General features: G+C 49.4%; 1 protein-coding gene across 1 annotated transcript; it reads left to right on the top strand.

Annotated features, from left to right (window-relative positions):
* Nucleotides 1-1,351: 1,351 nt before the first annotated feature.
* On the top strand, nucleotides 1,352-13,603 carry UNC119B (unc-119 lipid binding chaperone B; the record flags this gene model as incomplete). Its single annotated transcript, XM_082853286.1, has 5 exons — nucleotides 1,352-1,595; nucleotides 4,134-4,247; nucleotides 7,705-7,828; nucleotides 7,957-8,129; nucleotides 10,042-13,603. 5 exons carry the CDS (start codon nucleotides 1,352-1,354, stop codon nucleotides 10,152-10,154), a joined length of 768 nt encoding a protein of 255 aa, XP_082709412.1. The 3' UTR covers nucleotides 10,155-13,603.
* Nucleotides 13,604-13,999: the final 396 nt, after the last annotated feature.

The following is a 13,999-nucleotide window of genomic DNA, read 5'->3' as shown; positions in this document are numbered from 1 at the left end:
GTGAAATGGCTCCATGCTAAACTCCCTTCTTGGTGAGTCACAATCAAGTAGCATATTAAGAGTTCTGGAAATTCTTCAGTAACCACTTACTGCTGAGTAGTTTAAAAAGAATTGTTTGCAAAGGGAAATTGCAATGTGCAAATGTGTAATTCTTGTACACATCTTAAAATTTCCCTGAACAGTTTGGGAAGTCTCCCCCCGGGTGGTAATCTCTCAAAGACAGGACAGCATTTAGATAGGAACTGGCCACATACTGTTCCACCAGGCTGGGCAGCTGAGGTGGAGTCAGGTTTGGATTTGGTCCAGGAACCAGGCGAGGCCTGTCAGCCACTCCCAAACCCCTTGGATGAGAGGGATCTAGCAAATCCTGCATAAATCAAGGCTTTGAGGCTGACCAGTGGGGAGAGGGGTAGAGTTTCACTTCGGCCTGAGTCTATCTAAGAGGTGACATCAACCTAGCACACACACTTTGCATCAGTCAGGCCCAAGCCTCCAACAGAGAAGGGTGTGGATCCAGAATCTCTAGAGAAGGAGCCACTTGGGGTATAAGAGGGCAGTGTCCTCCCCCCTCCCACTCACCTCCTCCAGTCCTTGAAATCATGGTTAATTTCCATGGCTCAGTGCAGATGTCACCCCTGAAGCCTCTCCCCTAGCCCCTAGACCCCTCCTGTGTGCTCTGGTAGCACCTCTGCTTCAGCAATTAGCAGTCTGTTTTGTCTTCTGGTTCATTCATACTTATTGGGCTGATCTAGAGGAAGGGCCACATGATGAATTATGTACCTCACAGTCTTCCCCAACAAAGTGGGAGCTCCTCCGTAGCCCGGTGCTGTTCAGGCCTTCCTTCACTCATTCATTCATTCGATCATCATTGAGCACCTACCGTGTGTCAGGCATTAGCTAGACTGCCTGAATACAGTGGTGAATACAGCAGACTCAGTCCCTCCCTCTTTCGTATTCTTATATTCCCTGTAGCCCAGCCCAATGTCTAGCCCAAAGCCTGACACAGTACGGTTTAGAAATGGCAATCTAATTGGAAAGCTGCCTTTGCGTAGCAAGAACTGTCTTACCTCCTAGACTACAGATGAAAAAACATTTTCTCAAGATGCCTCGTCTACATTTTATGTGATGGAAAGTCATTTGACTGTACGGGATATTTTTTTAGACATTTGGGGTGACCTCGGGGGCCTGATGGAGGATCTGGAGTGCTAAGGTGCCAGCCACCTGGCTGGACCAACGCTGGCGGGAGGGCGCTAGCGACGCGGCCCGCAGGTCCCGCCCCCACAGGCCCGGCCCCGCCCCCGCTCTCCATAGTTACGGCTGCGGAGGCGGCGGCCATCTTGGCGGCGGAGCGATGAGCGGGTCGAATTCTAGGGCTGCGGCCGTGGGGTCGGCGGCTGGGCCCGGGGGGCTGGTGACTGGCAAGGAGGAGAAGAAGAAGGCTGGCGGCGGCGTCCTGAACAGGCTTAAGGCGCGGCGGCAGGCGCCCCACCACGCGGCCGACGACGGCATCGGGGCAGCGGTTACGGAGCAGGAGCTGCTGGCTCTGGATACCATCCGGCCCGAGCACGTCCTGCGCCTCAGCCGGGTCACAGAGAGTAAGTGCGGGGCCGGCCGCGCCCTCCCCTCGCGCCGGTCCCTGGGCCCCTTGTAGCCTAAGCGGAGCCGGCCGCTTGCCGCTCGGCCGGCCCAGGGTGTCCACCCAGGCGCCCCCGGCCGGCCGGGCCGCGCTGCCCACCCTCACCTAGACCTGGTCGGGAGGGGTTCTCCTGGGCTTGACTGCCCTCCTCTGAGTCCGGCCACGCTAGGCTTCCTTGTGGCCCGTCCCCGCTGGGCCCTCAGGCCCGGCCGTTCTCCTCCTCAGCTGGATCTGTTTGGGTGGGGGCCCGCCTTGGCTTAACCGGATCCTCCTGACCCTGGGAAGTGGGCCGCTGCCCCCCAGCCATCAGTGAAGTTCCTGACCAGCTAGGCGCCCTCAACCTGTCTACAGCCAGCTTCTGCCGCCCTCTGCCAGCCCAGACCCCTACCCTAGCTGCTTTCTCTGCCTTTCCCTCCCCTCCGGCCCCTGACAGCCCCGCCCCCTTTCCAGCCTGCCTTGGCCCCCTACCTCTTTGGGTCCCTAGCTTGCCCCTTTGTGTGCAGGTGGACTCCTCCTTCCTCAAATACATTGCCGTGGCATTTCGTGCCGCATTAAAAAAATATTAATAAAGTTTCAGTTCACGTACAAAACCAAAATGTGAATCCTGCTTTTGACACTTGTTCCAGTGAATTAAGAATATGTCAGGGTGTCAGAGATGCATTTCTTGCATAAAATGCAACCGTCCTACACCTTTTCATTGATAGTACGAAGGGTGGGGAGAAATATATAGCTCACCCCCTGTCCTGGTTTTCCTCTTTTCTGTTCTCTTCCAGGCCAACCCCTGACTTGATGCCTTTTTTCTTGCTGCTGTTCCCCACTAAGAGTTTGCAGTCAGTTGGTTAGACCCTGCTTGCCCAGCCGGCCCTGTCCTCCAGACTTCTAACGTTGAAGCACCAGCACTCCCTTGATGGATTAAAGGCTGCCGTCCTATTATCTGCTGAATTGCTTTAGTCGGCAGCCCAGGGGTGCTCAGGTGTCCCTCAGGGAGATGGAGGCCGCCCCCAGTGATTTGAGGATGACAGTTTGGAGGGATAGGCCTTGGTCCAGCCTGTATGAAAGGGAATTCCCATCTCCTAAAATAGCTTTAATTTGAGTCTGGGTATTTTCATATCCCTATTTTCCATCACTGTTTGGTTTGGGACTGTCCTTTGCATGCCTGAGTATATCTTTAGAAGGTCTTGCTATTCTGTTTCATAGAAACATTGTGAAAAAGCTGCTTCTGTTCTGACCCAGATTTCAGTTGGGGCTCTGAAGGTACGGAAATGCTCACCACCTCACCTTTCTCACCCCATGCTTTCTCCTGATACCAAAGGTGAATTAGGCCACTGTAATGCCTGGCCCTACGCGGCATTCTAGGAGAGCACTCAGGTCCTGTGTAGGAGCTTAAGCGTGGTGCCATTGCCCAAACACACCTCAGCAGCTTATTGGAGAAAGTCACAAGTCAGCTTGGTGACCTCTGGATTCTTTACTCTTCTTAAAGTCTGTTCTGTTCAGCAGGTTATTTATTGAGTCCCCTCTAAAGGTGCAGAACCAATCTCAGCACTTTTGGGAGTTACAGAATAATCAGTAGCTCTCAAGTTTGCCATCTTATTGGAGAGTCAGCTTGTAAAACATGAAACAGCTAATGCAAACAGGCAGTATAAGATAAAGTGTCAAAGTGAGTTGTGGAGAAGATGCTCTCAGGAGTCATGAGAGAAAGAAATCAATGAAATTGTCTTTGATCAGTACTGTTTTGATTAGTTGATCAGGTTTCTGGGGGCTCTCCTTCACTTTGGCCTCACGCCCTCCACAGCAGATCCGTCCTGCTGCCTGGGTAGGTATGGCCCACCACCTGGTTTTGTGCAGCCCACAAGCTAAGAGTGGTTTTAACCTTTTCAAATGGTTGGAAAAAAAAAAAAATCTTGGGACACATGGTTATATAAAATTTGTATTTCGTGTCTATAAATAGTTTTATTAGAATACAGCCACGCCATTCATTTCCATGTTCGTGGCTGCCTTTGTGCTACAGCGACACAGCTGAGTAGTTGTGATAGTGACTGTGTGGCCAAAAGCCTAAATTATTCATGATCTGACCCTTTACAGAAAAAGTTTGCTGATCTGTGCTTTGTGATACGTTCAGCAAACATGCACCATATTAGCCATTAGATCAGCATAAATGTTTTAAAATGGATTTCTAAAAAAAATTCTATCCTGCTGTGATATCCAATGAAAGGTTTATAGGCCATTTTTGAAGTGTTTCCAAAGAAATCCCCTTTTACCATCCCTATTTCTAAAGTGTTACAGTAATCTTTCATCCACACAAGCCCATGCACTTTTTTTCTTTCTTGGATCCCCTAATTCTCTCCACACAACTTTTGCTTATAACATAAAAGGAAGTTTTGGGGTGTATTTTAAGTGAATTGTGTAAGAAAAAAACCTGAGTTTGCTTCAAAACTTGAGAAAGAAATGGTGGATTTGGAGGATTATTTAACGGCATTGGTCTCTCTCTCATTTTCAGATTATTTATGTAAACCCGAAGACAACGTCTACAGTATTGATTTCACACGCTTCAAAATTCGAGATTTGGAGACCGGGACAGTGCTTTTTGAGATTGCCAAACCTTGTGTGTCAGGTAGGCCTTAGTATTGCAGTAGTCACTTGACAGTTGGAGCAAAAGGTCTTTCACGCTTGAGTTTTTGTGTGCCATTGCATCCTGTGTCACAGACTCCAGCGGCCTGCTTCCAGCCGCCTCCTGAAGCCTGCCTGTGGGCCTGTTGGCTTGAAGCTGTGCTGAGAGGCTGATGTTTGTTGAGTATCTACTCTGCGCTGGTCACTGTGTTCCACATCTTTCTGTTTACATCAGTTCATGTAATCCTCACACCTCCGTGGGGGGTTATTATCCTTATTTTACAGATAAGGGAACTGAGGCCCAGAATTTCCAGGTGACTTTTCTAAGGTCCTCTGCCCTTTGATCTTACCATGTTTCCTCCACTTAGGAAAGGAATCCTTGAAATTAAACTCCAGTGAGGAAGCCTACCTGAACCTTGAGTCCTGGGGACACTCTGGAAGGGTGATACGGAGGATTCTAGTCCAGATCATGAGGCAGTGTCTTCTCACGCCCTTTCCTTTAAATAGTGTCTCAGATTTCCCAGTAAGTCCTAGTTTGGACTTTAATGTCTGCCATTTTCTGGATGAACAGAAGGCCCAGACCTGTGAACTCATCTACTTGGGACCCCTTAAGGTAGCTTTGAATGGACACTTCCTGTGCTTGTGATGCAGTTCCAGGGTGATTCATTTCTGACCAGGGGACCACATGTAGGTCTTTGGAGCACATCACTGGAAATGGAGCACCCCCTGGAGTTAGTTACTAGAACACCAGCCTAGATAGTCCTTCAGAGTATCAGTCATGGTCTGTGTTGATGACTCTTTTTGCCAAGCTTTTCTCATCTGATTTGCTATTCAGAAAGAGCCTGTAAATTTGGTAAGACAGCTGTTGGTAACCCAGGTAAGTCAAAAGGCTTTCATGAAAAAGTCTCAGCTCAGGTTAATTATACAGCCAAGGCTAGAGCACTGGTCTCCTCACCCCATCCAGTATTCTTTTTTTTTGAAATTAATTAATTAATTTTTGGGCTGCTTTGGGTCTTTGTTGCTGCACGTGGGCTTTTAGTTGCAGTGAGCAGGGGCTACTCTTCGTTGCGTTGTGCAGGCTTCTCATTGTGGTGGCTTCTCTTGTTGTGGAGCATGGGCTCTAGGCGTGCGGGCTTCAGTAGTTGTGGCACATCGGCTCAGTAGATGTGGCGCGCAGGCTCTAGAGCGCAGGCTCGGTAGTTGTGGCGCACGGGCTTAGCTGCTCTGCGGCATGTGGGATCTTCCCGGACCAGAGATCGAACCTGTGTCCCCTGCATTGGCAGGTGGGTTCTTAACCACTGCACCAGCAGAGAAGTCTCACCACCCAGTATTCTTTATGCTGTCATAATCTAGTACTGACCAGGGCATCTAAAGGCTCAAGCTTGTGGGTACTTAAATCTTGTATTGGGAGGGTCAGGGCCAGCCAGCTTCCTGGGCCTGTGCTGTTCGTATCTCTAAGCCACAGGTCTTAGTACTTAAGATGTTCCCAGGACCCCAGGGCTACTTCAGGTGTATGGATTTGCATGAGACTGGGCTCAGAATAGTCATTTCAGTATAAAACTAAATCTCAAGAAGAAGGTCAGCTGCAGATACTGTAAAAATACCTTGATTTACGACCCATCCAGTCTTTACCTTTAAGGATCTTGATTCACTAAGAATATGCACACACTGATTCAGTGCCCTCCTACAGCACTTGTTCGGATGAGTTCGAATCCCTGAGAAGGTTTGGTCTGATCCTTTTTGAATCCCATTGTTGGAGCCAGGGCTGTGGAGTCTCTGACTTTGAACCCCTACTCAGTCTGGTTGCCCAGCTCCTCTTGGGCTTGTCACAGGCAGAGATGTTTGATGCTAAAAAAGACTCCTCTTTTACTGCACCTATGTTCAGCCTGGAACTGGAAAAAATACCCTTGCTGGATACTGGGTGGCTGTAGCTATTAGAGAGGGAAGTAACTCCTTGTTTACATTAGAATGTTCTCTGATTCATTTTACAAATCTTTCATTCCTGGGTTCAGGAGTGGACTAGACCAGAGCCCGTCGTTACTCTTGTGGACCCTCTCTCAGGTCTCACATGTTGGTTCATGGCCCATCTGCTTCACCTTTTCCCAGGTGCTTGGAGTGTTGGGCCTGGTATGGCCTGGAATAGGCATTAGTCCAAGGAAGTGCAGTACCCCAAGGCTATAGGTCAATGTCTTCCATTTAAATAGCACAATTATTTCTAGGGATTTGTCTTTGCTATGTCAGAAATTTTTGCATTTTTTGAAGGTGCCTTTTGAATAGTTTCAACTTTTATAGCCTCATTCTTTTGGTTAGCAGCAAGCACTTTAACTGGGTCAACAGCAGACCTAGTCTGTATAGCAGAGACCACGTCACAGCCACCCAGCTGGTGTTTCAGGCTTCACCGTTAGTATATGGCCCAAGGCCCCAGATTATATAAAAGGCAAACAGCTTAGTGTTTAAGAACAGGCCTTGAGTCTGACGGACCCGGATTCACATCCCTGCTCCCTCCATTTACTACAGGCGTACCTCATTTTATTGTGCTTCACTTTACTGTGCTTCACAGATATTGTGTTCTTTACAAACTGAGGGTTCGTGGCAACCTTTCATTGAATAAGTCTATTGACTCCATTTTTTTCAACAGCATTAAAAAAAATTTTTTTTTATTGAAGTATAGTTGATTTACATTTTTTTTTTTTTTAGTGTTGTTTTATTTTCTGGTGTACAGCCAAGTGATTCAGTTATACATATGTATATTTTTTCATATTCTTTTCCATTATGGTTTATTATAGGATATTGAATATAGCAGCACTTTTTTTTTTTTTTTTTTTTTTTTTGCGGTACGCAGGCCTCTCACTGTTGTGGCCTCTCCCGTTGTGGAGCACAGGCTCTGGACGTGCAGGCTCAGCGGGCATGGCTCACAGGCCCAGCTGCTCCACGGCATGTGGGATCCTCCCAGACCGGGGCACAAACCCGCGTCCCCTGCCTCTGCAGGCAGACTCTCAACCATTGCGCCACCACGGAAGCCCCAGCAGCATTATTTTTAAATTAAGCCGTATGCATTGTTATTTTTGGACATAATGCTATTGCATACTTAATGGATTATAGTAAAGTGTAAACATAACTTTTGTATACACTGGGAAACCAGAAATTTCATGTGACTCTCTTTATCATGGTGGTCTGGAACTGAACCCGCAATCTCTCTGAGGTCTGCCTATATCTGGGTGACTTTGGACACGTTAGCTAATCTCTCTGAGTCTGAGCTTCCTGGTCTTTAAAGTGGAGATAAAATGAAGACAAAATCTACAGGATCACAGGATCCTGTGAGGCGTGCAGCACGGGGCCTGGAATTACAGCATGTGCTCAGTGAGTACTGGCTGCCCTGCCATATCGGTGTCGGTGTCGGTACTGCTGATCGGTCGTGCTCTTTGCCGAGATGGTGATTCAGCTTCTGTGTGCTCTTGCAGACCAGGAGGAGGAGGAGGAGGAGGCGGCGGCGGCGGCAGGCGGAGATGTGGATGTCAGTGCTGGCCGCTTCGTCCGCTATCAGTTCACTCCAGCATTTCTCCGCCTCCGCACTGTGGGCGCCACGTGAGTACCAGCATTTCCTGAAGGGGGGACGTTCTTCTGGTTCAGAGAAGAATGTTCTCTGTTAGGTTTGGGGTTGGCTTTAGAGGAGGGAGGAGGCAAAGTCAGGCTCACAGAGATTTTTTCTGCAGGGTGGAGTTCACGGTGGGAGACAAACCTGTGTCAAACTTCCGGATGATCGAACGGCACTATTTCCGGGAACGCCTGCTGAAAAACTTTGACTTTGATTTCGGCTTCTGCATCCCCAGCAGTAGGAACACTTGTGAACATATCTATGAGTTTCCCCAGCTTTCTGAGGATGTCAGTACGTATCCCCTGACTTTCAGAACATCCTGGATTCTTCAGGCTAGAGGAACAGACCTTGAAATGAAATCCGTCTAGTCCAACGACCTCATTTGCAGAGAAATAGGGACATGATGCGTCTCTAGTCTTTCGACCTCAGGCTTCTCCTTTCCTATTGCTCCTGTCTCATGTTTCAAACTCTGACTCTGCCTGCATGGGAACACTGAAGGTTTTAATACAGGCCATCCCTTTTAGATGCCTGCTGCGGGGAAGAGAGTGGCTGAGGGAGATAAGAGGAGGCCCCTGACAATCCCTGGGAGTCCAGTTCAATACACGGCCAGTCATGGTTTCACTGTGTTCTAGTCACCGGCTCCTGCTCGGCACTCCTTTTAGCCCTTTGCTTTTTCCCTAATCAGAACTACATGGGAAACTGTGAGCTAAGTAGAATTCTAGTCCTGAGGACTACCTCTTTCTCATTCTCTGCAGGTAGAAGGTTAATTAGATGAAACTGTTAGAATAGATCCAGCAGGCGCTAGGAAGCTGTTAGAGGTTCGGAGCAGAAGGAGTAACGTGAGGGAAGCCGTGTCTGAGGAAGAGTCACCCTGTAGTTCTGGGGAGGAAGAACTGGGGAAGGCGCCGGAGGGAGAAGGCTGGGCCGGGGAGGAGATGGACTGAATGACAGAGGAAGAACAGGCTGTGTATTCCCATGGCTTCGGTCTGGCCCTCTCACATTGGCATCCCCTGTGAGGAATTAGGGAAGGTTGTTCTAGAGCAGTCAGGATGTGAGTGGGATCCTGTGAGTAGTGGTGGAGTTTAGTTGGATTGTTGGCGAAGGTCTACATACACCGACCAATTTTCTCAGAATCCCAGGTCCTTAAAATTGTCATTTTCTGACAGGTATTCTTGACTGGTGCAGCAGTACTGTTCCCAGGTAAAGTGAGGATTGCTGAGGAGTGCGCAGGGCGTTGATGACCGCATCAACTGTTAGGATCCTCGTTTGAAGCCCGCTCCCCAGGCTGGGCTGGGATGTGTAGATGCTTGCGAGAAAAGGTTACATACAGTATTTCAAGTTTTTATCTAAGGCCATGTAACTTTTTCTTCTTGAAGCCAAGTAAGCTAAAAGAGCGTGGGGGTCAGTACTCTGGATATGAACTAAATAACTCTGGCCTGGCTGAGTCTAAAGAACTTGAAACAGTCAGCTCTCCTTTTGAGAACTGTGGTCAGCAACAGCATTTCCTCCAGAGGATTCAGAATAGCATGTGACCATTGACTCAGAACCAACCAGAGGTAGTGACTCGCAGTTCTCTTGACCCTCCAGTTACGGTTAAAGAGGTCGGGGCAACTGCCAGAACAAACAGAAGATTTAAATCTGGATCCCAAGACAAGCTCACCCTTTGCTGGATTGTTGGCAAGTTAATACCCCAAGCCATCTCTGGAGAAGGCTCCTTGCCCTTTGTGCCCCTACATCCATGCGCATCTGGGATTCCTTTGTTGTCAGGGTTGCCTGCGGGACGTGAGCACAGTGAGGCGCAGCTTTCTGAATTTGGACCAGAGTGTCTAGAGGTGGGGACCAGAAGCACCAAGTCAACAGGCTGCTGTGGTGCCTGTTGGCAAACGGGCGGGCACCTCTCCCTGGGGTTCTGACGGAGCACCAGGCTGGCGATGGCCTCGGAGGGTCAGGTCCATAGCTGGTTGCATCCTTCTGTTGAAGTGGACAGCATGCTCAGTTTGGGGGCCTCTGTGGTCCCCAGGTCTCTCCAGCTCTCAAGGCCTGGCTCCCTCTGTTCTGACTTCATTATTCTGACAGCGTGTGCTCACATTTTCAGGAAGGGCTGGTTTACGAATTTTAGAGGGAATGCTAAGTTTTATCCCACCTGGCCCATGGGGCAGACTCACACATAAGTCTTTGCTTTTTTCCTTTCCCTGACTTGCAGTTCGTCTGATGATTGAAAATCCCTATGAGACCCGTTCTGACAGCTTCTACTTTGTCGACAACAAGCTGATAATGCACAACAAGGCTGACTATGCCTATAACGGGGGCCAGTAGCTGTGGCAGGAGCGGACGGGGAGGTGCATTGCTGTGGCCCGAGGTCCTGGTGCACGGAGGTGGCTGAAGCTGCGGTCTGTCAACACACATCTGGAACCTGGCCCCAGGAAGCCGAGGCTGGGGTGGCAGTTTCCTGTGCTCCAAGAGAGGTGCCAAGCAGTGCTGTGTTTCCTTCCCCAGTATTTTTTCTTCCTTTTTTCCCTGCCCCTTAGGTCACGGAGGTACTATAGTAAAACTTAGCATAAGGCTTCTGGAATCCAGATAAAAATAGAAAGTTTATTTTCATGTAGTTATGGCTCCTCTGGGTTGTCCTGTTGAGCCTGGGTCTCTCCAGGCAGAGCTGTGCCGGGGAGAGAAGGCTCTTCTGTAGGTTCAGGGGCGCTGTGGGAAGCTGAGACTCCTCTCTCGCCTGCGGGGTCGCCATCAGCACACTCTGACCTCAGCCTGTGCATCGTCCTAAACCAACTCGGGGGGCAGAGGGAAGGAGTGGTGCCAGGAGTTGAGGCACTGGGGTGGGCAAGGCTGCCAAACTGAAGCATCTGTCTTACGTAGGGGCCGCTTATCTGTCTGACTTCCGGATCCTCAGCCGGTCCTCCTGGGGCTCCACTGAGGTTTCAACCTGGCAGTGCCTTCCTGTTCTCCTTCCAGAGGAAAGATGAGCTTGCTCTGCTTCTCCTGGCTCCTAACTTTTGAGTTTCTCCTGAAATACAATGTGTCAGTTTTGCTCTTGGAACTGTAGTATCTCTGGAGGCCAGAGCAGGCCTTATTGTATTTTGTTTTTTTATTTCTAAGCTTCTTGTGGGGAGGCTTTATAAAATGTCAGTGGCATTCCCAGCATATAGGATGTGTGGCCAGACTTCTGATAGTATCAGTCAGGCTCCCGGGGCTAATCTGGGTCATGTCGTACCTGCTTTTGTACTGAAGTAGTTCCTGGAATCATCCTGGCTGGTCAGACCTAAGTAATGTGTATTCTGGTCCTTTGGAATGGTTTTGGAATGTCTGCCACTTGGAATGGCTTTGGGCGTTGGGAGAGGGGGAAATCAGCTGAGGTGGCCTATCAGAGAGACGTGTTCTCAAAAATCTTCCTCACACATCCCTCAGGCCTCACTGGATGGGCTGTCCGCGCTTCAGCTCCCTACTGTTGTCCGACAGTGCGGGCGATTTAAGTGCTCAGGCCCAACTCCTGACCCTCTGATAAGACTGTTGCTGCGGCCAGGGTTTAGCATTGCTAGAAAGGTCACAGTAGGAAGGGCCCAGGTACGTGGTATCTGTGACCAGAGAGCTGTCTCCCTAGGTGCTTGGGAGAAAGGCCAGGTGGAGCCAGGGAGAGAAGGGCCAGTGCTTTGCCACAGATGCGCCTGTGCTTTCACTGACCGGTGTTGCTCCCTGTTTGCATTCTAGAGCGTGAGTGGCCTTGAACCGTGGTCCAGTGCTTTTTGTCAGGCCAGAGTCTGGGCTGTGTCAGATGCTGGCAACTTCCTCACTGAGAAAACCCTGGTTAGCCCTGTGTGCTGGCACTGCACCCAACCCCCGAGGGAGGAAGAGACCGGGTTCCCTGCAGGGTGGGCTACTCATCCCCAGACCGGTGAATCCCAGAACTGGAGTCGGCTGCAAATCCAGGTGCCTTATGTGTGGCTCCATCCCATACACTGCCGGACAGACATCAGCACTGCCTCTTCACCTTCTGTTTCTCACTGGGGCTCCCTCAACAGATTTGTGTTCATTGAGCTTCAGAATAACCCCTTCTCTCTGTGACAGAACCCAGTCTGGAGAGTTTTTCTACTATTTGATGTTTAATTATTATCTAGGATGTGGTTTCTGGAGCTGCCCAGAACTCTGCTCAGTAGAGTGTGTCTTGGAAATGTGTCCCAGGCAGACCACGTCTTGTAGGCTAGTGGGCTGTCTCTTAACCTGCAGTGTTAGCTTCTGCTGGGAAGAGGGCCGAGGAGGCAGGCATTCTGGCTTGAATAGTGCTGTGTCCTCTTCCCAAGAGCTTGCTTTAGTCTCACTGGAGACCGTTTTGAGGCCATGCTTGATCTGTGCCCAACAGCACAGGGATTTGCTATCTTCTGCTCCTGAAGGTCTGGTGTTCTGTACCTGGGACTCTGGATTCTTGTGGCTAGCTACTCAGGAAACCTTGAGAAGCATTACCTCTCTGGGGTGTTAGCTAGGGTAAGTCTGAAATTCAAGCTTTTGTACCCGAACTGGGGAGAGAATTGGAAGTCATACCTTCTCTGAAAGTAGCTGAACTCATCAGAAGCTGAATCAGGAGGCCGTGTTGTTAAGGAGTCTGGGCTATTGATAGCAGTTACCTGTGGGCAATAAGATAGGAGGAAAAAACCTACCTGCCTGGGGAGACCATGCCCTCTGTTCAGAGCTGGTACCTGAGAGGAAGCGCCTAAAGGTAACACATTCCAGCAGACTGACAGGCCCAGCTGGCGCCTGGGGGCCTGCTGCCTGCACCCCTCCCTCTCGTGTCTTGCTCCTTCGTGTCCCTCTGGCCTGGAGTCTCCTGGGAGAGCGACTCTCTTTTCCTGTGGAGCTTTTGGGCTAAGATGCCCTTTCAGCTGCTGCAAAGAAGATCCTGGTTTATTTTATTCTATGTTTTAAAGAGTAAACAGAGGAAGTAAGTAAAAGTAGTCCTGCGATAAAGTAGGTCATCCTCTCCTCGTGTGTTAGCTCAGAGCTGTCTAGCAAGGAAAGTACTTTTCAGGGCCTTGTCGGCCTTCCTGAAGACCTCACAGTCTTTGGGCCATCCAGTTCTCAAATAGGGGCGGTGATTTGGGGGCGTTGGGGCTATGCAGAGACTGGAGATTCTTAACGTGGCAGTAGCTGGGGGAATCTTCAGCTTGTTTCTTCAGTTGAAGTGGGACTCATTTCCGGAATGGACTTAATAGGCTGTGTCTAATGTACAGATTGGGTGAGTCTTGCTTTAGTGTGTCTTGCCACCCTCGATAGGCTCCCAGGGTACTCTCTTTTTTTTTCTGTAACGTCCCTTCCTTCTGGTGGCCATTGTCACTCTGACGTCAGTGAGGTTGGGGAATGGGGACAGTTCTCAGAATCATAGCACAGACTCGTCTGTGTGTGTGGACCCCTGATGCAGAGGGTGCTGCCTTGCCTGGCCTAGGGGCCCAATTGTCAGATCACCATGTTTCTCACATTCCGTGTCACAGGACATCTTAGGTACAAGAAGGGTCTGGTGGAGGTGGATTTACCCCTTGTTGCACAAAGGATCATGTAAAGTCACTGAACTTGTGAAAGTCTATTTTTTTCCCCTGTATATCTATTTTTCACAGAATGTAAGAAGCGTTAATGACCTGGTCTGTCCTTCTTCCCCTTTCCCCTTCACCTGAGGTCCTCATTCCAGTTTGTATTGTCTTTGTGTCCAAAGTAAACTAGGTGACTTATTTGTATAAAATGTTATTTTGCCACAAGAGACAGTAATAAAAGAAAGATTTTCACAGTATGCGCGTACCCTCTCTGGTCTCCTGACTGGGCCCCTTGAGTCACGGGGCGGGCAGGTATGGAGTGGGGGTGGGCTCTGAGTTTCTTTACGTGGCCTTTCTGTAAGTATTGGTTTAATGAGTAGAGCTGGTTTCTAGGGTGATTAGGGCACAGTATTGAGCTTTAGGCTTAGTATTTTTTGCTTTACATTTTGATGGAGTTCTTTGAGAATTAAAAATGTATATACATGTTTTTAAAACATGTTCATTAAGGTGTGTTTTAACTATACCTCATTTAAGAGTAAATTCACCTCATTTAAGAGTACAGTTTGGGGCTTCCCTGGTGGCGCAGTGGTTGAGTCCGCCTGCCGATGCAGGGGACACGGGTTCATGCCCCGGTCC

This window comes from Leucopleurus acutus (genome assembly GCF_964270905.1).
Source record: "Leucopleurus acutus genome assembly, chromosome: 13".
Lineage (NCBI taxonomy): Eukaryota > Metazoa > Chordata > Mammalia > Artiodactyla > Delphinidae > Leucopleurus > Leucopleurus acutus.
Note: the sequence above shows the minus strand (reverse complement) of the source record. Positions and strands in the feature narration are given on the sequence as shown.